We start from the raw sequence: 25,223 nt of genomic DNA on the forward strand, positions 1-25,223 counted from the left end.
GATGGAGTTCCAGTTCCATTTGAATGCTTTGGTAAGCTTCAAATACAGAAGTGATCAAGATAGAGTCAAGCTAGTTGTTTGTCCTGTACTATGGGCATTTTACAAAATATGGTTTTACAGAATAGATTAAAGCCTGTTTGCTAGATTCCACCATAAGCAGATTATCACTTATACAGTATTCTTTTTACTTTTCATAGCCCTTGAAGGAAATATGTATGTGAGTGGTTTGTACCATTTACATCAGCCACTGGGTTTAAAAATTTAAAAAAACACCCAGGAAGAAGGTTAATGGCAGACTTCCTTATTATTGCCAAGAAGTTACACACACACAAATGCCCGTATACTGACCAGGAGTTGAGTTTGCCTTTATGTCTCAAACCTGATGTTTTCCAGATACAGTTTGTTGGACTTCAACTCCCATGATCCTGAACCAGAGACATAACTGTGGACCTAAGAATTATGAGAGTTAGTTCAACACATCTGGATAGTAAAATCCCAAGACATTTCTGGAATGACTTCCCATCTTTCACTTTCAGCTATTAGGATGGGCCAAAAAGAAAAAAACAAACCTCAAGGAGCTAGAGTTTTGAGCCTGAAAACTGAGGAATTCGAAATATTTCAGTTCTGGGCAAGGCTTATACCCAGAAATTGGATGGTAATGTTAAAATTGTTGACGTTTGGCTTAGGGAAGGACTCTGAACTGTTATTCTAGACCTAACTCAGCTCAAAGCCCCACAAACCTTTCTTTTTTCTTTTTTCTTTTTAAAAAAAAGATCTAATGATGGCCCCATTCCTGATAAATAAAGCATTTGTCATTTCTTTCATAACTCAGATGGTAAAATAACTCTTGGAATCATGTAATTCTCAGTTCAGTTTTCTGAAGCCTCGAGACTTGGGATACGTTCCAACCCTAAGGCTCCTTTTTTCTTTTCCTTTTTAGAGGGTCATAAGAATTCACATACTGAAAAAGAGGGGGAAGGGGATTCCATAATTAAAGCCATGTGGACTTATTTCTCTCTTTTTCTCCTCTAGAAACATCTGTTTTGCAAATCACCTCATTCCTATCCATATTTATTGCCAGTGCTGTTTCCTTTCCAAAGGCACAATTCTTCCACCCTCTGGCAAGGGCAGTCTTTTTGTGCCGTCTATATACAGTGGAGCTGGGGGGAAAAGTGCTGTGATCCATACGTTGTGGATTTATACCTTGCTGGTGTCAATTTAAGGGACACTACCTTCCTCCATTCCTGGCCACCTTAACCCTCGTCAACTGGATCAGTAGAGCCTGCTTGTATAATCCAGAGTCGAAACCTCTCAGTCTGTCCTTGGCAAAGGGGGTTAGCTTATTTTGAAAAGCACCAAAAGGCAGAACAATAAGCAATGGTTGGACATTAATCCAGGAGAGAACCAATGTAGAACTAAGAAGTTTCCTGTGAGAACAATTGATCTGTGGAATGACTTGTCTCCTGAAGTTATGGGTGGTCCATTATCGGAGTTTTTAAAAGAGAAATTGGACGACCCGTTTGTCTGAAATGGCATGGGGTTTCCTGCATCAACCGGGGTGTGTGTGGGTGAGGGGTTCAAACTAGAAGACCTCTAAGATCCCTTCCAACTCTGTTAGTCTGGTCTTTTGTGCATCTTTGTCTGTGTGAATCCACTTGTATTTTTTAAAATCATTTATTCCTAGTTGCTTTGTAGGACAACCTTCCCTGTGCAGGCATGTTAAACTCACAATGTCACGTGACGTCGTGCAATGTATCGGAACGGTTTTGCCATTGCCGGCAATGGGCTGGGCATGGCTTCCGCATGACACATCTGGCCCGCGGGCCGGCAGTTTGACACCCTGCTGCAGGGCAACTGCTTAGGAACACTAATCGGATACGCATTGGGAGTGCTTTTTTCTTGAGTTGTAACTCGTGGTCAGTGTTGTAAGAGTAACAACTTAAGAGAAAAAACGACCTATCCTCTCTGGGTGGTATTGCATGTGTTCCCTGCTCTATCTGCTGTCAATCTGTGTTTGTTGTAAAACTGCCATATGTTTCCTATCCAAGAAATCGATCAGATTAACTCTTAGAGGTGCTGCAGAGTCTGATTCACCAGAACATTGCCTGGATCTCCTGTTCTAGGAGGGAAAGTAATTGTGGAACTTGATAATAGTAAAAATCCAAAAAACAAAAACCCTGCCCTTGTGGATGTGATTACAGGCTCCAGTTCCTTCTGCACAGCCTCTTCTGTTTTCTGGCAACCATTTAAAACCCCAGTGACGCATTTTGGGTGTATAAATCTATGAAGGCTCATATATGATCACATTGTGATAGAGGAGAAAGGGGGGAAAAAAGAAAAGAAAGGAATAGAGCTGAGTCAAAACCAAGCCCCTGAATGTATTTCAGGACACCAGACATTGATCTTTCAAGATAATTAAAAAATCATGGAACGAGTGTGCTTATAAGCCATGCATTATTAAATATTAATTCTGTTGTACAATTACATAAAACATAACCACAGCTTCAAATAACACCAAGTATGACTGAAATTTTAACCAACCTCTAAAATCAGCTAATCATATGATATATATTAATTTCAAGCATGCACAGAAATGTTTTGCAGTTAATTGTGTCGTGCTAGTGGGTGTCCTTCCATCTGCTGCCCTTGATAGACAAAGCAGCTTTTTTCTAGGTTTGTTTCAAACACTGTTTGAAAACTGTTATCTTGCTCCCATATTGAGTATGCAAAGCAATTGGGTCAGGCTATTAAATCACTAACAGTAAAAGAATTTGTGAGATACAGAGCAGTCTGAAGTGGAATTGGAGCTGGTAACCTGTGCCATCAAGGACAGGAGATGTATGTAGGGTTGATTGATTTTGGGTTTTTTGGGTTGGGGTTTGTTTTTTTTTGAAAAGTAATAGAGTTGCCAGATTTTTCTAGCTTGTCATCTTTAAAGGCCATCACTGTTAAAAGCTATGGGAAAAATTAACTAGGCCATGCTGTACAGAAATTTAGCTGCATCATTTCTAGGGAGCATAGTCCAATCTGCCTAGAAAAGATCCATCTCAGAGTTCTGTATGAATGAAAATACCTCCTGTAATAAGTTTATACCAAGAAATCTTTTGTGATTATAAATGGGGTAATGGTTGGGTTCTTTGTTGAAGGGTACAAGTCTTTCCTTCCCTAAAGTGGGAAACTCTGCATGGTTCTAACCTTTGCTATTGGTCTGCATATAATCTGAAACACAGATAAAGAAATGTAAAACTGTAAGAGTCTTCTGTGAAATATCAGCTGAAAAGTGCAGCAGAGCCAAATCCTTAAACAACTTCTCCTATGTCTCTCTTCCTAACTGCTCTGCTGCCTAAGATCATCTTGGCAGTGAAAAAGGAGGGACATGTTTCTGATGGACTCTGGTTGCTTTTGTAAGAGGGCATATCAGTTTTTATGGTTTTATTTGGTTTTAGTTTATATTGTCTTCTGTGTTTGATTTTTGATGAGAATGAAATCTTCAGGGACCCAAGTGATAGAATGAAGAAATAATCTTGTTTTCCCTCCTTATGATATTTATCTTAAACTTAAGCATACTCTCTCCAACCTACCTTTTTCTTTTGGCAGGGTATGTAAGATATCCAGAGAAAATCTTGTATCTTTTCTGTCCTTGAATGAAAGACCATTAGGTAGGTTTGCTCAGTGGCGTAGCGTGGGGGGTGCAGGGGGGGCCGGCCGCACTGGGCGCAACATCTGGGGGGGCGTGCTCGCACTCGCAGCTCTCTGCCCCTGCCTGGCTCACTCACACTCTCTCACTGCAGTGCTGGCTGTGCGAATCCGATCCAAGCCGCCGGGTCGCCGCCCACTGTGGAGGGGGTGTGTGCCAGGCGTGCGGTGCGGTTAGGGGGCGCAAATTACTTGCCTTGCCCCGGGTGCTGACAACCCACACTACGCCACTGGGTTTGCTTGAACTGAAACCCTGCAAAACGGAGAGTCCCTACCACTTTTCTCTCCTAACTTCCCGCTTAACTTGGTTGATACAGTTTTTACAAAAAACAAAAAAAAAATTGTTGACATGACAGAGGGAGGAAAACAGACATTGTATAATGTACAATTTATCTGTCCAAGCATGTATTTTTCCAAACAGGAAAGAAGAGAAGTAATCTTATATGAGTCTGTTCAATAAAACCAGTACTCTGAGCAATTATTTACTTGGGTAAAACTGGCTACTGTGTTGTCCAAACTTGACTCTGAGCTTGTTAAATCAAAGACACAGGCCATTGCTTTTCCAGTGCCACCCATTCAGGCCCATCTGCCAAGGTGAAACAAACATCCCGTTGTGTTTTTGTGGTTTGGTTTGTTAGGATCTCCTCAAGAATTATGGCCAAGAGGTCTCAGACAGTTGGCTTTTGGGCCAGATCATACGGGCCACAATATCCAAACCTCCACAGGAGATGCTTTGAAATGAGTCAAACACATTTCATGGGGAGGCACAGTTGGGTCCTGTTAGAGACTGCAGTCTTAAGACAGTTGTGGCTGAAAATTCATATTTGGATTGAATTTGGGGGTTGATCTCACTAGCTGTGTTTAAGGAACATACTTAAGAAAAAAAGTAGTGAGAAATTTGTGATCTGAGGCCAGACCAATGTGTGGTTTACTTATACACACACACACATCTCTCTTTTCTCTGACGGTTGAATATATTCTAGGAAGTCTGCTGCTGTCTGGTGTACAGGTAGCAGCCATGACTTAACGACTAAAATTGAGCCCAAACTTTCTGCTGTTAAGCGAGACCTTTGTTAAGTGAGTTTTACCCCATTTTACAACCTTTCTCATCACAGTTGTTAAGTAAATCACCACCATTGTTAAAATTAGTAACAAAGTTGTTGAGTGAGTCTGACTTCCCCATTGACTTTGCTTGTCAGAAGGTCACAAAAGAGTGATCACAGGACTCCAGGACACTACTGCAACTATCATAAATATGAGTCAGTTGCCAAACATCTAACTTTTGATCATGTGACCAGGGGGACACTGCATTAGTCGTAAGTGTGAAAAATGGTCACAAGTCACTTTTCAGTGCTGTTGTGCCTTTGAAAGGTCACTAAATGAACAGTTCTAGGCTGAGGATTACCTGCACTAGGCTGTGATGGGTATAATTATACAACCCAATTATGTAGTGCAGCGTTTCCCAACCTTAGGAACTTGAAGATGCGTGGACTTCAACTCCCAGAATTCCCCAGCCAGCATAGTTGAAGTCCACGCATCTTCAAGTTCCTAAGGTTGGGAAACGCTGATGTAGTGGGTATGTTAGATGAAAACTGGGAAGATCTGGATTTCGGCCTGTCCTTAGCCATGACAACTCGGTGACTGACTTGGTCAAGTCACACTTTCTCAAACCAGTGTGTACCTTATGCAGTCGTTGTTACGAGAGAAAATGGGAGACGGGAGTGCCATATACACCGTTTTGTACTGCTGGAGGAAAGGATGGATATTAATTTAATAAATCAAAAGAAAAAACTTATTTAGCTGTCCTTTTCAGTTTTAGGAACGTTTCTGTATATACAAAAAGGGAAAGCCAAGTTGAAAACTGCCGGGCTTAATTTAGAGAGCTTTTTTAAAAAAAAAAAAAAAGTTGGGAATTAATCCTCTTTTCTGTATATCTGAACTGAAGAAAAAAAACCCAAACAGATCATATTCCACAGTTTAACTAAAGAGGAGAATGTAAGGTTAAGAAAGAGGGAGATTATTTCGTTCTTTTCTACCGGAAGAGCTGCTTGCTTTTTTTTATTTTTAGCAAATTGGCGTCTGAACTTCCCAAATACTAAAGAGGGAACGTTTGAAAAGGGAAGGCCTTGCAGCTGTACCCTGCTGATTTGAACTGGACTTTATGACCAGCATGAAGGGCTCTTTCTTCCTTTTTTCAAACTGCAAGCGCTGCTCATTCTCTACAGAAGAATGGCTGGAGCTGCATTCTGCTTTTACTTAACTTTAAAAAAAAAACACAAAAAAACCACACGTTAAGAGCCAAAATCTCAATTCATCCTGGACTAGACAGTTAAAGGACACATCCCTCTTTAACATCTTAGTATCTTAGGCACGGTATCATATTTATTCTGTGAATGCTTTCTCGCTACATTTTGAAAATGAATTATGTAAGTTTTTTTTTAAAAAAAAACACTATAAAAGTATATTTGGTTGAATCTTTGAACATATCTGCAGATGATGCTCTGGGAAATAGGTTTCAAGTGCCTATGAGCTAGTGTAAATTTTGTAATCCGACTTTTGTATCTAGGTAACCTCTTCCTTCTGAAATATAGAAATACACAGAAATATTTCCAATTGCCCAAAATGTGGAAAACCTATAATACTTAGGCATTTTTCACCCATAAGAATGACTTTAGTTTGTATTCAGTAGATTTTATTTTGAATTGAATTTCAAATAAATGGCTATGATGGTTGCGAAATAATTTCTAGGTCCATGCAAGGATTTTGAAAGAGACACCTTGGCAGACTATATTTCCCCAAAGAATAATGGAGAAGATCTTAAACACACACACACACACACCAGCCCCCAGAAATCAGCCCCAGCCCCTAGGCCCGTGGTGGCGAACCTATTGCACGTGTGCCACAGGTGGCACGCAGAGCCCTCTCTGTGGGCACATGCACCGTCGCCCCAGTCCTAGGCCTTCAGCTGGGTTTTATAAAACCTTTTCACTTTAGGCCTCCACCACTGTGTGCAAAAAAAAAAGTTTCAATCAATGAATCAATTTCAACTTCTCGTGGGAAAAAAAAAAGATTTCGCAAAGTTGGAATTGATTGAACTTTTTAGTCCCACCCAGTCTGCCGTTACCACCGCAGCCACGCCCACCCAGTGGGTCATGCCCACCCGGCACCTGATGATACATAAGCGAGTTTTGGGTTGCAGTTTGGGCACTCGGTCTCTAAAAGGTTCGCCATCACTGCCCTAGGCAGATGCCAGCTTTTAGAAATGCAAATTCAATAATCCATTCAGGAAGGTTGGAGCCCAAGAAGGTATAAAAGAGCCCCAGAAGGTATAAAAAGCCCACCACTCTGCTCCATGTGGCCAGTGCTCCATGGTCAGTGCTCCATGTTTCTGTCTGGCTCTCCTCTTCAATCAACTGCAACCTTCTTTCTAAAGCAGTCCCCATTTTGATTATTCCCAGCTTGGACTGGACCCTGATGAATTTTTTTTCTTTCAACATCTTTGAAACAATTGCACAGACCTACTCATTTCACAGAAGATAAGAAAGGGCCTTGTTGAATCCAGCTGCTCTAGTCTGTCGTCCTCTTTTCCACTGTGTCCTTCAGACACCTTTTGGCAGCATAAAATGGAAATGACTCAGTGGTGTTTACATAAACTTGCACACTGCCACTTAACCATTGCGTGGCTGTTCTTGCGTGATGACATGTGATTAGTTGATGGAACTGTTTTCCTCTCCTGTCCCTGAATCTACGGAAGACATTGGCAAATGTTCAGAAGTATGTATATTTACAAAAGCTAGGTAGAAGAAAAGATAACGTGCGAATATATAAGAGTACATGTAGCTGTTAAAAAAATAATAATAAAAGAGAGGCATAAACCTTGGGAGAAAATCAAGACCGTCAGGGCTTCCTTTCCATTTGCATTTCTTGCAAATGATGGAGTTGGAAGGCAATTACATCAAATGTAAAGGCTATCTACTTTGAATTTCCTTTTTATATTATATTTGTCTTCGAGCCATCACAAGGTAGCAAATATATTAGAACCATCCCCATTGCTGGACACAGTCTAGTAATGGAGCCCAGGCTTAATACAAATACTTGGGGAACTTCCGTTTCTGCTCTTCATCCTCAAGTGAGCAGTTTGCTTTATATTTAGTGAATATCTGTTGTAGTGTTCAAGGGTAGGAGGTCCTATATTCTATGCCTGGATTGGGTCTCAGGATACTGACCTTCCATACAGTATTAACATGCTGTATAACATTCTGTACGCAAGCTGCTTTGCTGGGTACAAATTGCATCCTTTGATACGAAATATCTCATGTTAATTACTTGAAGATGAATCCTGTGGCCACTTATGAAATGTTCTTCGAGGAACAGTGTATGTCTTTGAGGAAAATAATATGATACAACCTTCTTAATACTGTAACTGCTTAAGAATGCTGATTAGGGATTGACTAGATATCCCCTTGAGGTCTGGTTTTTTCTTCTAGCATATTTCTGCTAGCAGGGTAATGTCTGTATTATTTATAACTGTTTTTCCTGCTTCTAGCCCTGTGTATGTTTCAGTCCTCCACAGAATGAAAGCAGACAGATCATTAAACTGGCCCTTAAGCCTTCATTCATTAGCATAATAGTGTGGTTCTTGGAAATAATATTGCTACTTTCTAGGAATCCAGGTCTACAATCTTTTTTTTATTTTTTTAAAGTGAAAGCTATATTTCCTTTAAGATGGGTCAGGACACCTTGTGTTGGGGGAAATGAGGCATGTCCTCCGCTGTGTAGTAGCTTTTGTTTCCTGCAAGACCCACTCTCAAGGCTGGTAGTATATAGCTTTTTTGGAGAACAGTTATTTATTTATTTAATCTAGGACCAGCTTATTACAGATTCTCTCCCCCCCCCTCCTCGAATAGGCTGGTATTTTTTCTACAAGTGTATTTGCTAGAAGAGATTTACAGTTTGTGGGTAGTGAAGAGATTGGAGGAAGTATTGTGATGGAAGCTTTGTGTGTTGATAACAGGCAATAAGGATGTTTGAACTTTGTTCAGAGTTTGTCTCCCAAATAATTAAACTCGCTTTCTGGAAGGCCATATACTTTTCAGCAAGAAGACAATGCTAAGTTCATTGCCTTGTATCACCATTTGGCAAAAGGATCAAAAAGTAGGTTGATGTGCAGCCTGAATAGACAGTCTGGGAACAGATACATGTGGGAACAGTAGTTTTAGGAACATACACGTGAGTCCTGAAAAATATGGAAAGCAAAGAAGCTCTTCTGTTTATTTTATTTTTTAAAAAAAACAGTCCCCATGTTGTTATTTGGTAGGAGGTCTTGGCTTTGGAGACCTTCAAGGATATATCTCTTCCGTGACAGATTCTGTAAACCCAGGGCAAGGCTTGGGATTCTCCAGAAGCCTTTTGGCAAGGTTGTCAGGGTAAGATTTATGTTCAGGAGAAAAGAGAAGGCCAGCGGTGGGGAACGAAATGCCTTTTGTGTCTGAATGGCAGGTCCCAGGGGTCAGCAATAGGATAGTCTTGTTAAACCATCTCTGTTATAACAGCAGAACAAACTCAACCTTTGGGAGTGCTGTGACTTTCTTGAACAGATCTGCAGCTACTGGGTGTGCTGTAGGCATTGGTTCAAAACCTTCATTCTTCTACAGACTCCTTGCATTATTATCTCTGCAAGAATTGTTTGCATAAGGATTTCAGAAAATGTATTTCGCAATGCCGCTGGCTGTCTGTATCTTGATTCAGCTGCTGCTTTTGTGATTAAGATGCTGCACTAGAAGTTAATTCAAGTCTACTTACTCTCAGCTATAGACTGAGAGGGTATCAGGGTGTCTTTGAGCCAGTCACTGTCCCTCAGCCCAGCCTATCTCACAGGGTAAATTTTTGTGTGGAAAAAACTGAAAGAGGGACAACTCCCTTGTGTTCCTGGATGAAAAGCAGGATAGAATTCCGACAACAAGCAAGGGCTTGGAAAAAGTGGGAACCTGTAACATTCACAGACTGAGATCGTGCTTCTCGGTTGGAAAGGAGTCTCACTAAAAAGACTGGGGATTGTTTCTACCTTGGCTTTGATGCGATATATTTCTTTTAATATATCTAAGCATGCTTGGGGGAACCCTTCTTCCAACAATGCTTTGAATGATTGAATCTGTCACTTTCATTCCTGGTGCTTTTAGATTCTGGATTGCAGCAGTGTGCAATTCTTACAAAGAAACACACACACACACACACACACACACAAACACACACACACACACACCTCTGCCACCCTTTTTCCTAATCCATTCATTTTTTGGATGCCGTGATACTTTTTCAATCTTATTGCTCCATAGTGTCAGAGCTCCTTAGGGTTAATGGTATTGATTTTGAGGTTTTGATGGCAATTTATTTTGTATGCATGTCATTTGGCAAAGCTCGGAGGCATAGAAGATGGGCAGCAATTAGCAGATAGCAACTGTGCCATTTAGGAATCTTTCCTGTCAAATTGACTCAAATGGCACAAGAGACAAGAGCGAAGAATTAACGGCTTGCTTACCAAGCAGGACCACTAAAAAATTTTTTTTTAATGTTTTCTGCAGCAGATCTCTGGCTGCCTATACTATACCGCATGAATCTTCTCATTTAAGCACTGGAGACTGGAGACAAGAGATACAGTTTTCTCTGCAAACATTAGAGCATTTGATGTCCAGTTGAATACAAGGGCACTTCTGATGGATTAGATACTGAAGTGGGGTAACAGAGGAACATTGTGAATTTCCTGAGGTTTATTGGTGGCTTGCTGGATCGAGTCAAGGCCTGTCTAGGTCATTTACCAGTCAATAATTAGCTGTAGTCCTCCAGGAACATATGATGTCAACTACTGTTTCTCTACAGCATTTGGTCCTTTGTTCAAACATGAATGTTCTATTTCAGGTGTTCTCAACTTTTTTTACATCTCTTATATCCCACCAATCAATCTGTCAAAGAATCTGGACTGTACCATGGCAGAAACAAAGCAAACATTTTTTTTAAAAAGAATATTTATCAGTAGTGTACAAACTTACCAGATCCGAATTGTTCGCAAATTTGTAGTGCCCTGAAATACAGTTTCAGAAACAGCTGTATGATACGTTTGGAGCTGGTACTAATGCAGGCTTGAAACGTCCGCAAGATTGAAATTGTTTCAAACTTGAAGAAACGTTTGTCACATTTTTACATTGATACCATATGTTTATAGGCATTTATCTGCTTGCAAGTAGCAGGTATATGAGGAGGAGGAGCTGACTCCTTGAAGTAATGCATAGTGACAGATGTACTATTATATCTGCAAGTAAGGAAAAGGACATTAACCCTGGATGCCTTAAGATCCCCTCCAACCAGGGGTGTGTTGAAAGGAGGCAGTAACTAGTTCTGATGATGCAGCAATGTGCATTTTAAAACTGAATATTTCAGCAAAGATATCTGAGGAACAATTCCAGTAATAGCAGGATTCTCCAACCACGACTCCAGTAAAGCTTCCAATGAAATTGAACTTTCTCATTAAATTCAGGAATCTGCCCCGAATAATATAATTGAACTAAATTTGAAATCCCCAAGGAATGCATTTGTTTTTTTAAATGTAATAGTAGCAGAAAAAAAGTGATTATAATGGTTTTGGTTGTTTTACTCAAAAAACTAAAGGGCAAGTTATTTTTTCTTAAGTGTGAATGCTAAAAGTATGAATGTATGAAGTACTTAAGGAGGATTTTTTCCTCTCTTCCTGATATAACCATACTCTGTAATAATTGTTAATATGATAGAGAGGCATCAGATGTACGCCTAATCTCATTGATCATACATCTGCTTCAAATAGGATTGAAGTAGTCCTCGACTTACGAGCATAATTGACCCCAAAATTTGTGTTGCTAAGTGAGACATTTGTTAAATGGGTTTTGCCCCATTTTGCGAGCTTTCTTGCCACAGTTATTAAGTGAGTCATTGCAAGTTGTTAAGTTAGTAACATGGTTGTTAAGTGAATCTGGCTTTCCCATTGACTTTGCTTGTCAGAAGGTAGCAGAAGATGACCACATGACCCCTGGATGCTACAGTTGTCATAAATATAAAGTCAGTTGCCAAGTTTCTGAATTTTGATCACATGACCATGGGGATGCTGCAATGGCCGTGAGACCATAAGTCACTTTTTTCAGCGCCATTGTAACATTGAATGGTCACCAAATGAACTGTGGTAAGTCAAGGACTACCTGTAATAGCCAGAGACCTTAAAAATTAAATAGGTGTATGGACAAATAACAGGGACGCGGTGGGTTAGGACGCTGAGCTTGTCGATCAGAAGGTCGGCAGTTTGGCGGGTCGAATCCCGAGGGCCGTGTAACAGAGTGAGCGCCTGTTACTCGTCCCAGCTTCTGCCAACCTAGCAGTTCTAAAGCATGTAAAAATGCAAGTAGAAAAATAGGGACCACTACAGTGGGAAGGTAACAGCGTTCCGTGCGCCTTTGGCGTCTAGTCATGCTGGCCACATGACCACGGAGACGTCCTCGGACAAGCGCTGGCTCTTCGGCTTTGAAATGGAGATGAGCACCGGCCCCTAGAGTTGGAAATGACTAGCACGCATGTGCGGGGGAACCTTTATCTTTACCTTATGGACAAATAAAAATGTGGGATAAATTTGGATCCATAAATCACAACATTGCAGGTTTCGTTACATTAAGGAAATCAATGTAAGTTATTAATTAGGTGCTTAAGTTCCCGTAGTTTCAGTATAATTAGAGTTGAACCCTAGGCCAAAAAATGCATTGTTTTTCCCACTCTGCCTGGACAAACTCAATTGTTAAATGTGTTATTAGCTTTCTTTCCTGCTCTGCCTGGTCTAGCAGGAAGAAGCGTTTTACACAGAGTAGCTATGTGTGTAAGAATCTAACTCCTCATTCTCTGGCTAAACATCACCCCTGGCTCTCAAACGTTTCTCTGGGATAAAGAGTCAATGGCCTTCATCTTCCTTCCAATCACTGTCTTTCTCAGGATGGCCGAGAGCTTTCTTTGAGAACGTTCTCTGAACATTATTGATTGGTATTTAGCATTGAATGAAGCAGAATTACGTGAAAACACATTCTTACTGCTTGCGTGCTCTTTTACCTTCTCATTTGGAAAGAATTTTTCTGTTTCAAAGGGCAAACAGTTTGAGGGGATGGACAGCTTTCTGAAAGACATCCTTTAGCCAAACGTATGCTTTGTTTGCAGGGAACAACTGCTCCATGCAGAAATAATTGCATCAGAAGCTTGCTTGCAGCAAAAGCAGGCAAGCACTCTTTCCCCCATTCAGGGCCGATTCGCATCAGAGGTAATCTCTTAGGAACCCTTACGCTGGCTGGTAGCGAACAAGGGCAGAGTTTATCCCACACTGCTTTCCTTGCACTTGTAAGAGCATCACCGTGTCATGCAACTTTTCCCTCGTGTTGTCTCTTAAGAATAATCCAGAGGGAAAGAAGGAATTATTTTTAATTGAAATAAACACTATTCCTTGATAGTCTTTATCACATTTGTAGGTGGTGTATCTGTCCATGTACACATGCTGTCTATTGGCTCAGCAGGGGCCCCCCACACCTTTTGGGAGCTAGGGACTGGTTCTGTGGAGGGAAGTTTTTCCACAGACTGGGAGGGAAGTGGTTTCACATGCTGCCTGGATCCCATGCATGTGCCGATGGGGCTTTACTCAATTGCCTGGCCAGTTCCTGGTGGACCATGGACCAGTTCCTGAGGTTGGGGACCTCTGTATTAGCTGACACACCTCTCCATCTCTCTCTCTCTCTCTCCCTCCACCCCCTTCTCTCTCTCTCTCTCTCTCTCTCTCTCTCTCTCTCTCTCTCCCTCCCCCCCTTTATCACTCCAAGTTCACATTCTTTCTATTTGGTTTCCTTGTCCCTTATCACACATTTCCTTTTTCAATTCGCCTTGGGCTTGTTATCCTATGTAATCAAAGAAGCCAGTGCATGCACAAAAGCATGTAAATTTGGTCATGAAGCTCAGCAGCTAAGCATCTATTTTGAAAGAAGCTATGTAACTCTAGATCTGTTGCTGGCCCTCCAAGCTGGGGTCTATTCCTGCTGGTGTTTTCTTGAGATGGGAATTCATTTAGTGACCGTTTGAAGTTACAGAGGCACTGGAAAAAAGTGACTTACAACTATTTTTCATGGTTACAACCATGGTCACCTGATTTTACCTTTAGATGTTTGGCAACTGGTTCATATTTATGATGGTTGCCGTGTCCCAGGGTCATGTGATCACCTTTTGCGACCTTCTGACAAGCAAAGCCAATGAGGAAGCCAGATTCACTTAACAACCAGGTTACTAAGTTAACAACTGCAGTGATTCACTTAACAAATGTGACAAGAAAAGTCGTAAAATGGGGCAAAACTCACCTAACAAATTTCTCACTTAGCAACATAAATTCTGGGCTCAATTGTGATCGTAAATTGAGGACTAGCTGTGTAGCAGCTTAAAGAATGAGAAAAAGAGACTGCTAGAAAGGCATGCATGTCTTTAGGAAACCAACTATACAGCAGAGTTGAGTTTTTGAAAGGTACCATCTTTTCTAACTGCTGTGTTGCCTGGGCCTCCTAATACATCAATCTCAATCTTCCTTGTAGTACTTCTGACAGCAAGTATGGAATGAATGAGTCACTGATTTGTTTAATTATTATAATGCTTAATCTGTCAAAATGATATATAGCAAGACTAAACAATGAAAACGTTCATTGTAGTAGATCAACATATGTCCATGGTAATAGAGCAAAATGCTTTAGAAATAAATTACTATCTTAATCAGTAATAGCAATGGAAGTGGCAGAGTTACCATCAGCCAGCCCAGTGAGGAGCAAAAATCTGTTGGTAATAACCCAGTAGCAAAGTAATTAACTACCAAGTGGAGAGGAGTACAAACTGATGACCTTGGATAAAATACATATGAAGACTGCTAGGAAAACTTGAGCTTAGCCAGATGAAATAGGAAAGCCTACAGGAAAAATTCAAAGTTGCCCACCTTGATTGTCAGTACAAGAGGCAGGGAAGGGGCAATGTCAATCAGGTTTTCAGAATGATTGTATTGTAGACTATATTAATAAGGTAGAGCTCTGCCTTGTGAGGCCAGCTTCCTGACGTGGTCTACTTCAGGGATTCTATTCCTGGTAATATTGGTTTAAAGCAGGGCTCTTCAAACCTGGCCCTCTTATGACTTGTGGACTTCAACTCCCAGAATTCCTCATCCAGGCACGCTGGCTGAGGAATTCTGGGAGTTGAAGTCCACAAGTCATAAAAGGGCCAAGTTTGAAGACCCCTGGTCTACTTCGAAGAGCTGATATATATGCTTTTGGGGAGGAGCTCAGTTGTTACCATTTTCCAGAACGAGTCTGACTTCTGAGAAAGGCCATTTAGTTCGATGGGAGGTATATCCAAAAGCAGGGCCTCCTGGCTTCATCCCCCCCCTCACTTCATAGAAACTGGGATCAGCCCACAGTTTCTTCTGGAATGAGGGATTCCAACTGGAGTACAGTTGGGATCCTACAGATATTAACTCCTCTGTCTTCCCCAGCCTGTTATCTTCTGTATATGCTGAGAGTACAGTTCCAGAGAATTCAGCACATATGTGTGTTGACAGATTGGGGAAGGCCATGCTAGAAGAATGGTGCATGCAATAAAGCAGAAAGTTTGCAGGTTGACCAAGTGGCTACCAGTGTTTACAACTTCTCAGTGAATAGAGTTGGTTCATGTTCTGTTTGGATGTTTAGTTTATTAACTCTTTATTTAGGTGTAGTTTTACTACAATAGGATCCCCTGCCCCTGTAAGTTGTTGAGATGCTGGCTGTATAAATTTAAGCAAAAGGTAGAACTGAAGGAATGGCCGTGGTAGTTTTTGTAAAAGTCAGATTTGAGATTCTTACAGTTTTTCCAGTGCAAACACGATTTACAGTTTAAAATGATGGTTCCTGGTTTGTGTCTTTGTTCAAGCCTTTCATGTCTGAACTGTAAATTCCTGAGATGTTTATTCAAATTAAATGGTGTTTAAAAAAATCTGTTCTATATTTTTGCTCTTGCTTTGCTCTGGTGAATACCTTTCATTTTTAAGAGTCTTCGTTCCTGAAGTATCATAAATATGCACGAGCCCAATGGCACTGTCAAAATTGGTTGCTTTTTAAATAGCCAGCCTTTGAAATTATTGTCAGGGACATACAACATAGAATCATAAGGCTGGAAGGGACCTCCATGTTTTACACAACCATCTTAATTTTTTTATGCTTTCTTTTTTTCTTGCCTTTCTTTCTCCAGCACCGAAGACATGTAGCCCCAAACAGTTTGCCTGTAAAGATCAGATCACATGTATATCCAAGGGCTGGAGATGTGACGGAGAGAAGGACTGTCCAGATGGCTCTGATGAATCACCAGATATATGTAGGTATCTTTACTTCCTCTTCTTTTCCCTAGTAATTATTTTTACAACTATTTTTATTTGGTGACCTCGATTTCTTTCCATTCAACTTTTTCTGAGGGTGCAAAATGCACGGCACACTTCTCACTGCTTTGGGAACACTGAAAAACAAAACAGCACAGGGAGAGGTTTCGTAAGAATTCTCCCACTTCTCTAGTTTGGAAAATATCGTTTATTATTCACGTTTCTGTGCAAGTTTTATTTATGGGCAACTGTTCCTCATTGGGTTTTATGCAAAATTGGCTGAGAAGACCTTTCCCCACTTCCACTTTTCTGATGAGTTTCCCTTCCCTGTCTTCTTCCCCTTTTTTGGCTTCCTCCTGTAGAAACCACTGACTTCTTAGGATGATAGTGTTCCTACTGAAGAGTCTTTAAAAATTGCCTGATTACTAATCTGCTGGAGAAAATTTTTTTCCAGCAGAGAATTTTACATCATATGGAGTATTAATTCTCTTAAGTGAAGTTGCTGGAGTGTGAACTGTGGGCTTTCTGCCTGTAAAGTATGTGCTCAGTCATTGAGCTATATTCCTTTCCCAAAATAAGTATGTTATAGATGGTCAAAATGCCTTCCCTGCTGCTGCTCCAGAAGCATTATTAGGACAAGTTAAAAGGAAGTTTGGACTTCTTTATAAATGTTAGAAAAAGTGTCCCTTGGCAGAAGAAGAGCCTTAATATTGCTTTGATTTGTGAGAATTGCCAATGAGAGCTATTTAGAATAGCCAGCAGGCATTCCGTAGATAGTGGGAAATTCAGGAATAGTTGAAAATAAAAGGAAGGGATGCTGACTCAAACAGTTCCCTGCTACCTAGCTTTTAACCCTCATAATTAAACCCAGAATTTAAATCCACTGGTTCCCCTGCTTTGTGTGAGCTTTGGGACTGTAAATTAATTCATTAAGATTTATGGCTCACCTTTCGTCCATGATCTTAAGATAGTGGACATATGACTCCTCAATTTTTGCCCACAACCAACTTGTGAGATAGGTTGGGCTGGGACTTAGGAGTGGGATATGAAGTCATAGAGAGATCTTCCAGGGAGGGGGGAGAAACAGTGGTTTTCAACAATAAAAATTCAAGTTAGAATAGTTGATGGTATGTCCCCAGATGGAATTTCTGGATACAAGAGGAAAGGCTTTTTCTATTATTAACTTTTCTTTATTTTTTTAAAGATCTTTCTCTGTATTTGCATTCATAGAAATCAGGGGGGGGGGGAAAGGGGACTTCTCAAGCTTTCTTGGAAGGCTTTTTTGATTTGATGTTTACGTTTAATATGTTTTAGTGGATGCTTTCGATTTGTTTAATTTAATATAATTTAATAGATGAGGGAATAGACAGGGAATTCATCAGATTTGTAGATGACACTAAACTGGCAGGAAGACAAGCTCAGCATCCAAAAAGATCTTGACAAACTTGAACAATGGGCCCTATCCAACAAAAGAAATTTTAATGTGGAGAAAAACAAAGTTTTGAATTTAGGCAGGAAAAACCAAAGGTATAAGTACAGATTAGGCGAGAGGGACCTTGGAGTCTTAGTGGATAATCACTTGATTATGAGCCAGCAGTGTGCAGCAGGAGCCAAAAAAGCTAATACAATCAATCCTGGATTGTATAAACAGAGACATAGAATCAGGATCACACGAAGTATTAGTACCGCTTTATAAACCCTTAGTAAGGCCACAGCTGGAATACTGCAACCAATTTTGGTCACCATGCTACAAAGAAGATGTTGAGACTTTGGAAAAAGTTCAGAGAAGAGCAACTAAAATGATCAAAGCCTGGAGATTAAAACATATTAAGAACGTCTGAAGGACTTGGCTAGTCTAAAGAAAAGAAGAAACAGGGACGACATGAGAGCACTACTCCAGTATTTGAGGGGGCTGCCACAAAGAAGAGGGGTTCAAACTATTCTCCAAAGCACCAGAGGGCAGGACAAGAAAGAATGGTTGGAAACTGACCAAAGTGAAAAGCAACCTGGAGTTAAGGAGAAACTTCCTGATAGTGAGGACAATTAACCAGTGCAACAGCTTGCATTTAGAAATCGTGGATGCTCCGTCATTGGAGGTTTTTAAGAAGAGACTAGACAGTCACTTGTCTGAAATGGTATAGGTTCTCCTGCTTGAGCAGGGGGCTGGACTAGAACAGGGATTTTCAACTGGTGGTACGCATACCACTAGTGGTACGCGAGCACCTGGCTGGTGGTACACGTAGGACGGGTTGAACAGCACTGTAAAAAAATGTAAAAAAAGCTTTTTTTTTACACTAACCTGCTTTCATCTGCATTCCGTTTCTCCATTCCCTTCTCAGCCTTTGCCATGCATGTGTGGGACAAAAAAAAAGTTCCATGAGACTTTCTAACTTCTCATGAGATCTCACGAGAAGTTAGAATGTCTCATGGAACTTTTTTTTTCCTTTACTGATAGTCCCACAAACACGTGGTGGAAGCTGAGAAGCAAACGGAGAAATGGAATGCAGCTGAAAGCAGGTTAGTAAAAAAATGCGCTGGGAGGCTTCAGAGCGCCGAGCGCAGACGGCATCTGAGTGCCAGGAGACTTCTGAGCGCCCTGCATAAGTATGAATCAGTTGCCAAGTATCCGAATGTAAATCACATGACCCTGGGGATGCTGCAACATTCATAAGTGTGAAAAATGGTCATAAGTCACTTTTTTCAGTGCTGTTGTAACTTCGAACAGTCACTAAGCAAATTGTAAGTCAAGGACTACCTGTACTTTATCATTTTTTCCCTTTTTTGGGGGGTCAAGTTTTTGACAACTTGGTGGGCGACTGGTGGTACTCGGATAATGCCTTATCCTAAAAGTGGTACAATGGATGAAAAGCCCTGTTTTAGTAGATGCTTTGATATTGTTACTGAGATGTATTTGTAGCCATTATAGTTATTTTTACAAGCTGAATAAACAGACTAGGGAAAAAAAGAGGAAATACAAAATGTTTCTGTCTGTCTGTCTGTCTGTCTGTCTGTCTGTCTCTCTCTCTCTCTCTCTCTCTCTCTCTCTGTGTGTGTGTGTGTGTGTGTGTGTGTGTGTGTGTGTGTGTATGAATGAAACAAGAAACTATTTCACAAGAGTTGACTGTGGAGGACTGTTAAAAATATCCTAAGTGATTGAAGAGATGCTGAATGAGTTCTTTCTATCTGTCACAGAAAATGTGGCACAAATATAACTGACATTATAAAAAATTGTCTTGGGCATAAAAAGTAGTGTCAAGAAACAAAATTCCAATCTTTTTATAAAATCACATCACTAGATCATTTTCCAGAAAGTTCTAGGGACTGTTCAGGAAATGATAGGCTGGGTATAGCTATAGCCAATAAGTTTCTATAACTAATAAAAGCCACCATTAAAAATTATCAGGGATACAAGAGAAAAGTATTACTGAAGAAAAATCCATGGATTTTGAATTTTTTTTTAGAATAATTAGGAAAGAAATTAAAAACAAGCTGCCTTTATAGAAGTATGTGATGCAATCCCATTATAAATAGTACTGACTGACTTGAAAAAGAATACTGAAGAACTGGAATAGACACAGTAAAAAAGGAACTAAAATGATTTTAGGGGCTGAAGTAACTTCCCATGAAGAATTGCCTGTCAGGCTTTTAGCATTAGAAAAGAGGAAAAAGGAAGATACAAAGTATGCGTAAAATGATGCATGTTATAGAGAAATTTTATAGGATGAAGGGTTATTTCCACTTTATAATTTTATCCCCGGCCTAAGGTTATCCAGCAAATTGAATGGAGCGAGGTTCAGGGCAGATAAAATGGAGTACTATTTCTCACACTAGATAGCAAAGGATTGGAATTTGTTCCAGCAAGGTGGGAAGGGCTGACCCCCCAACCTAGCCTTAAAAGGAGATGATGCAGATCCATAGCAGAGAAAAATATCGATGCCTGAGTCATGATGGCATTTGGGATTGTCAGGTTCAGAAGGACAGGCTCTTGATGTTATGTCTGAAGTAAGGGAATGTTGCAGCCATGTTCTGCTTGTGGAGCTTACCCAAAAACATCTAGGTGGCAGGATCTTGGGTTAGATGAGCTTTTTGGATCCTTGTTTTTAGCTGCAAGAAAAATGGGACCAAACAAATTCCTCATCTATTGGTCCAATGCAATTAATTCCTGATTATAATAAGAAAGCAGATTTGGCCTCTGGGATGTCTGCCAATTTTCTCCAGGGCAATATTTTGAAATAGACAACCATTGCGAAATATTTGACAGAGGCCAGATGTTAAGTGTTCTTTTGTATAGATGTGCCTCTGGAATAAGACACTGTGATTGTAGTAAGACAGTGACAAATTCCAGCTGATCTCAGTTTGCCTCTAAATTTGAGAATTGAATCAATTCAAATATTCAAATATTATCAGTTTTTCCATATTGTTATTTGATGTCTAATGGAAGAACTTGTGGAAGATCAAAGCAGCTATAATAATATTTTTTACTATTTTCTGGTTGCAAAATTAACAAATGCAATTTATGAGTTTTAGTAGCAAATGCTACACAATTCTGTGTCAATAGATTGCTCACTGGAGCGCAATAATAATTACACTTTGTCAAATATAATTTTTTTAAAAAAGAAAAAATGCTTCAATTCTGTGGACAGTTAAAATAACTGTAGAATATGCTATTTATTAAGGGAGGATTGGTGCCTTGTTGAAGTTCTTAAGTCAAATTATTATATTCCATTTTCCTTGCCCTTCACCAAAATTTGTTCTATGAACAAAATAATACATTCAAGATAATAGATTCAAAATAATAGATTCAAGGTGTTGGTAATGACTTACAAAGCCCACATGGCATGGGTCCGGATTACCTACGGCAACACCTGCGGCCGGCGTCAACTTCCCTCCGTCCAGTGCGCTCCCACAGAGAGGGCCTCCTCAGGGTGCCTCCGATCAAAGAATGTTGATTGGTGGCCCCCAGGGGGAGGGCGTTCTCTGTGGGCGCACCAGACCTGTGGAACCACTTGCTGGTCGAGCTCCGGATGGCCCCCGACCTTCGCTCCTTCCGGTGGGATCTAAAAACTTATTTATTTGAGCAATCCGGCCTGGTTTGATGGGTTAAGGGTTGGGTTTTTAACATGGTTTTAATTACTGTTTATATCGGGCATAATATTTAATTGTTTTTTAACTTTTGTACTTCATTTTTAATATTTATTGCCCTGTACACCACCCTGAGTCCTTCGGGAGAAGGGTGATATAAAAATTTAATAATAATAATATTAAGGCAGTTTTGGTTGACTTGCTAACTGCACTTTAGTTTTCTTGAAAAAAATGTGGATTGTATATTTTACTTAGCATGATTCTGTGCTTATTATAGCACACAGATATGTTTTCCCCAATTTGATGATGTTGGATTACAGTTCCTAGCATTCTAAATCAACTTAGATTTCTCGGGTGAGGAGGAGATGACGTTAATAAACTAAGTAAAAACCCAATATTAAAAAACAAAAACAAACAATAACTGAATGCATTTCATTTTGGTCAGCACAGAACTATTGTTGTGAAGTATGAAAAAAAGAGGGACCCTGATTTATGAAGCTTATCTCATGTGCCAACATCATTGTTATTGCTAATATTGATACTAGAAATTCATTGAAAGGGGGAGGGATTTCAAGAGAAAGCCTTCTAACCCTAAAAAGATAAGGGGGCGTCAACGTGGTGCCATAGTGGCGTGAGAAAGGACTGGTTAAACAGCTACAGAAGATGGAGAACTTCTCAGTCCTCTGTTAGCAGTGACAGGCAAGAGTTACCCCAGACAGGATTTGGAGATAAAGGAAACGGGAGGGGAAAGCTGGAGGTGTCTTTGTTAATATCCAAGTGGGTTAGATGAAGTCAAGCTGACAAACATTTGCATGCAAACACGAGGAAATGTCAAGCATATTCCAAACAATGGAGTCCCTGGTTGGGATGAACTCATTATTGCTAATGTAGCCTCTTCTTGGTTGTTCCCACAGATTTTAGAAAGCACCTATTAATTTAAATGCAGACACTAATTATTAATTAAGGTTTTGGACTGCTGACAAATTTGGGGTCAATACCGACAGAGGCTTTCCTCTGAGCTTCCTAGCCAAACATATCTATTTATTAACGCAGGCATCAACCATTGATCAGCCAGAGATCAAGTGGCTTTACTGTCATTCTAAAGGCAATCATTTGGAGAGGCTGCAGCTGAGGACGAGAAGGAACGCAGGATTGTTTGAACAGATCTTCTGATAGACCAGCTTCTTTGGCTGTCCCTCTCCTTGTCATTTCAGCAGGGGATCAGAAGATGTTTTTGAACAATAAGTGCCTGGGTTTGCATGCTTTTGTCTCTCCTCACTTCCTTTCCTTTGGAATGTTGTCTCTTACAACATCCTTGCAAGGATTCGGTTGTATAGACAAGACGTAAGCTATTACAGGATTCTGAAATGTTTCAAAATTATGAGTAAATAAGGGACTCAGAAGTTGCATTATATGTTTGATTGCTCTGGGCCAAGCAAAAGTCCTCGATGAAAGGGACTGACACAATCAGAACACATCTGGAAAGATGGTAGTTGAAGCAGTTAGGCATAGCGTGGACGTGTAACAGGCAACTTGGTGTCCTCCAGATGTTTTGGATTACAGCTCTTGCTCTCCTTGACCATTGGAAGAGACCAGCTTGGCTATCCCTTGCCCATTGTAGAGCAGCTCTTCCATTAAGGATGGTGGCTTAGCATTATTGTACAGGGTTGGGTGAGGTTAAACTCTTTATGCTGAGATACTTAGCTATGGAAGTTTTTCTATCTAGTAAAGACTTAAAAAAAGAGATTTTGGAGGGCAGTAATGGAGTTTCTCTTTTTTGCAAGCAGGGGAGGGGGTATATTATCAAACAAAATTGTCTGTAGAATAAAGATGTTAACCTGTAACAACCTTATGGCTGTGTACAATGATTTACACTAGCTTAGTCTTTAATTTCCGACAATTTTGCTAAATTACAAAGCTTACATGATAAAGATACAGGCTCAATACTTAGCTTAATATGTACCACATTACACTTGTATAACATTTTTTTAAAACTCAATTTGAAATGTTCTTGCTTGTAGAAAGGTAAAAGAGTGAGAGGAGCAAGTAGGGTATTTGGTTGCAAAGGTTGCAAAGCTAAAGCATAAGAAGAATTATTTATTCTGTTAAAAAGAAAATGCTAAGCAACTTTTATTTTTAAATCTCAGTGAATGTGGCCTTTATTGATGCTGGTGGGCATTAGAATTATAAGCATTAGTACAGAGTGGCTTATGTTAGGAGGTTTATAAAGATTCTGAATTTAGATATAGGTAGTCATCCAATCATGGCCAATTTCAAGTCTCTGCAGTTTTTCTGGCAAGGTTTTTCAGAAGAGGTTTGCAATGGCCATTCACGGAGAGAAAAACTGACCGGCCCAAGGTCAGTTGTCCATAATCCTGGTTTCCATTGCTGATACTCACTGTTAGAAAATCACTAGCAGTAATAACAATAACAGTTGCCATTTAATAATAATAATTGCAAAATAGTAGCAGTCCTGAATCTACAAGAAACATTTTGTGATATCAAGTTAAAATAAAGGTGACTTTTTTTAATGGACTCTAATGTTTTTTCTTTTTTAATCCTTAAAATGTCATTCCTGGTTAGCTATTTAGACTCTGAGTTTAGACCTTCTTCTCAATTCTTCCTTTTTCAATTGTATTTATTTCTGGATTGTAGCCAACTCAATTAGAGAAGCTAAATATTTATGGGGAAAAGAACAGCAACTTTTAAAGTGGTTTTTATAATGTTAACAATTCCTGACTTATGCAACCCTTTGGGGTGTACCACAAACCTGTCACATGAAATTAATTAGCTCATTTATTAGCTTTTAAAATAAGTAAAGTAGTTTGTTAAGGTTCTTCATGCCAGTAATAATTAAGTGGCTCACGGAAGGACTATTCTACAGGGCAGATTATTTTGACTGATGGATCAGTACCCACTAAGGATCCTAACCTGAGCCATAAAAGAATTTGGCTTAATTAATCTTTAATACACAGTTACTCAAACTAATTCGCTTAGTATGTTTCCCTTGGAAACACAGTCTGAGGTTTCATAGCCTTGTGGAAAGAAGGATCTGGGTCAGCAGTAGGTAGCTTTGTGCCCTCCAGATATTTTGGACTGCAGCTACCATAAGACAGCATGGTTTCAGTCTAAGCCATTTACAGTCCAAACTCAAATACATGTTCTCAAATACATGCTTTAAAGCAGGGGTCTTCAAACTTGGCCCTTTTATGACTTGTGGACTTCAACTCCCAGAATTCCTCAGCCAGGCACACTATTATTTTCAGGAATAGAATCAAGGAAGCTGGCTATTTACTAAGCCAGTTGAGCGTACATTTCATCAAGGTCTCTTGGAGCGAAGAGTAACATTATGCCTGTTGGATTCCCACATTTATTTCCTTAGCTAATCAATTATATGAAGAGCTCAGGCATTCTCCTTTCCAGATATACTAAAGGAACGTGCAGTGTGTGTCTAAACATCATCCATACACATGAAGTTCTATTTCTTTTTCTAGGATTTTCTGTAGATTTGATTAGAGTAATTGTGCTGGGCCCCTTGGAGACCCTCATAATAGCAATGGCTCTTCCTGTTTTCCAGGTCCACATAGCAAGGTATCGAGGTGCCATCCAAATGAGCACAACTGCCTGGGTACTGATCTTTGCATTTCCATGACCAAGCTTTGCAATGGCGAACGTGATTGTGTAGATGGTTCAGATGAAGGCCCACACTGTAGAGGTAAGTTATACAATCGGGTAAATGCCAGCTAATTAGGAAGAAAAATTCTGAAAATTCTTGGTGTTAAAAAGAAGGTGTTTTGAAGCTGCCTTTGTGACCTTGCAGCCAAAGGACAGACATGATTTTAGTTGTGTTAAGAAGAGAATGATGATTAAAAGACATTCTTGCTATTAGTAGGATAGCAAGTGATCAAGGAAGCACAATTAATAGTAACTAAAGATGGGTAAAGTGGTATAGATATTACTCTACTTATGAACTTTTGTGAACATTCGCTGATACGAACAGACCAGTCCACAAGTCCATCTG

At 40.0% G+C, this 25,223-nt stretch overlaps 1 protein-coding gene across 1 annotated transcript in view; it reads left to right on the plus strand.

The window, feature by feature from the left end:
* The window catches only part of LRP1 (LDL receptor related protein 1), a 321,802-nt gene that overhangs the window by 70,153 nt on the left and 226,426 nt on the right, over positions 1-25,223 (plus strand). The window contains exons 3-4 of the mRNA XM_083357102.1: positions 15,997-16,119; positions 24,780-24,917. Coding sequence (XP_083213228.1) covers positions 15,997-16,119; positions 24,780-24,917 — 261 coding nt within the window. The remainder of the gene's footprint in view (positions 1-15,996; positions 16,120-24,779; positions 24,918-25,223) is intronic.

Source organism: Vipera ursinii (assembly GCF_947247035.1).
Source record: "Vipera ursinii genome assembly, chromosome: 2".
Lineage (NCBI taxonomy): Eukaryota > Metazoa > Chordata > Lepidosauria > Squamata > Viperidae > Vipera > Vipera ursinii.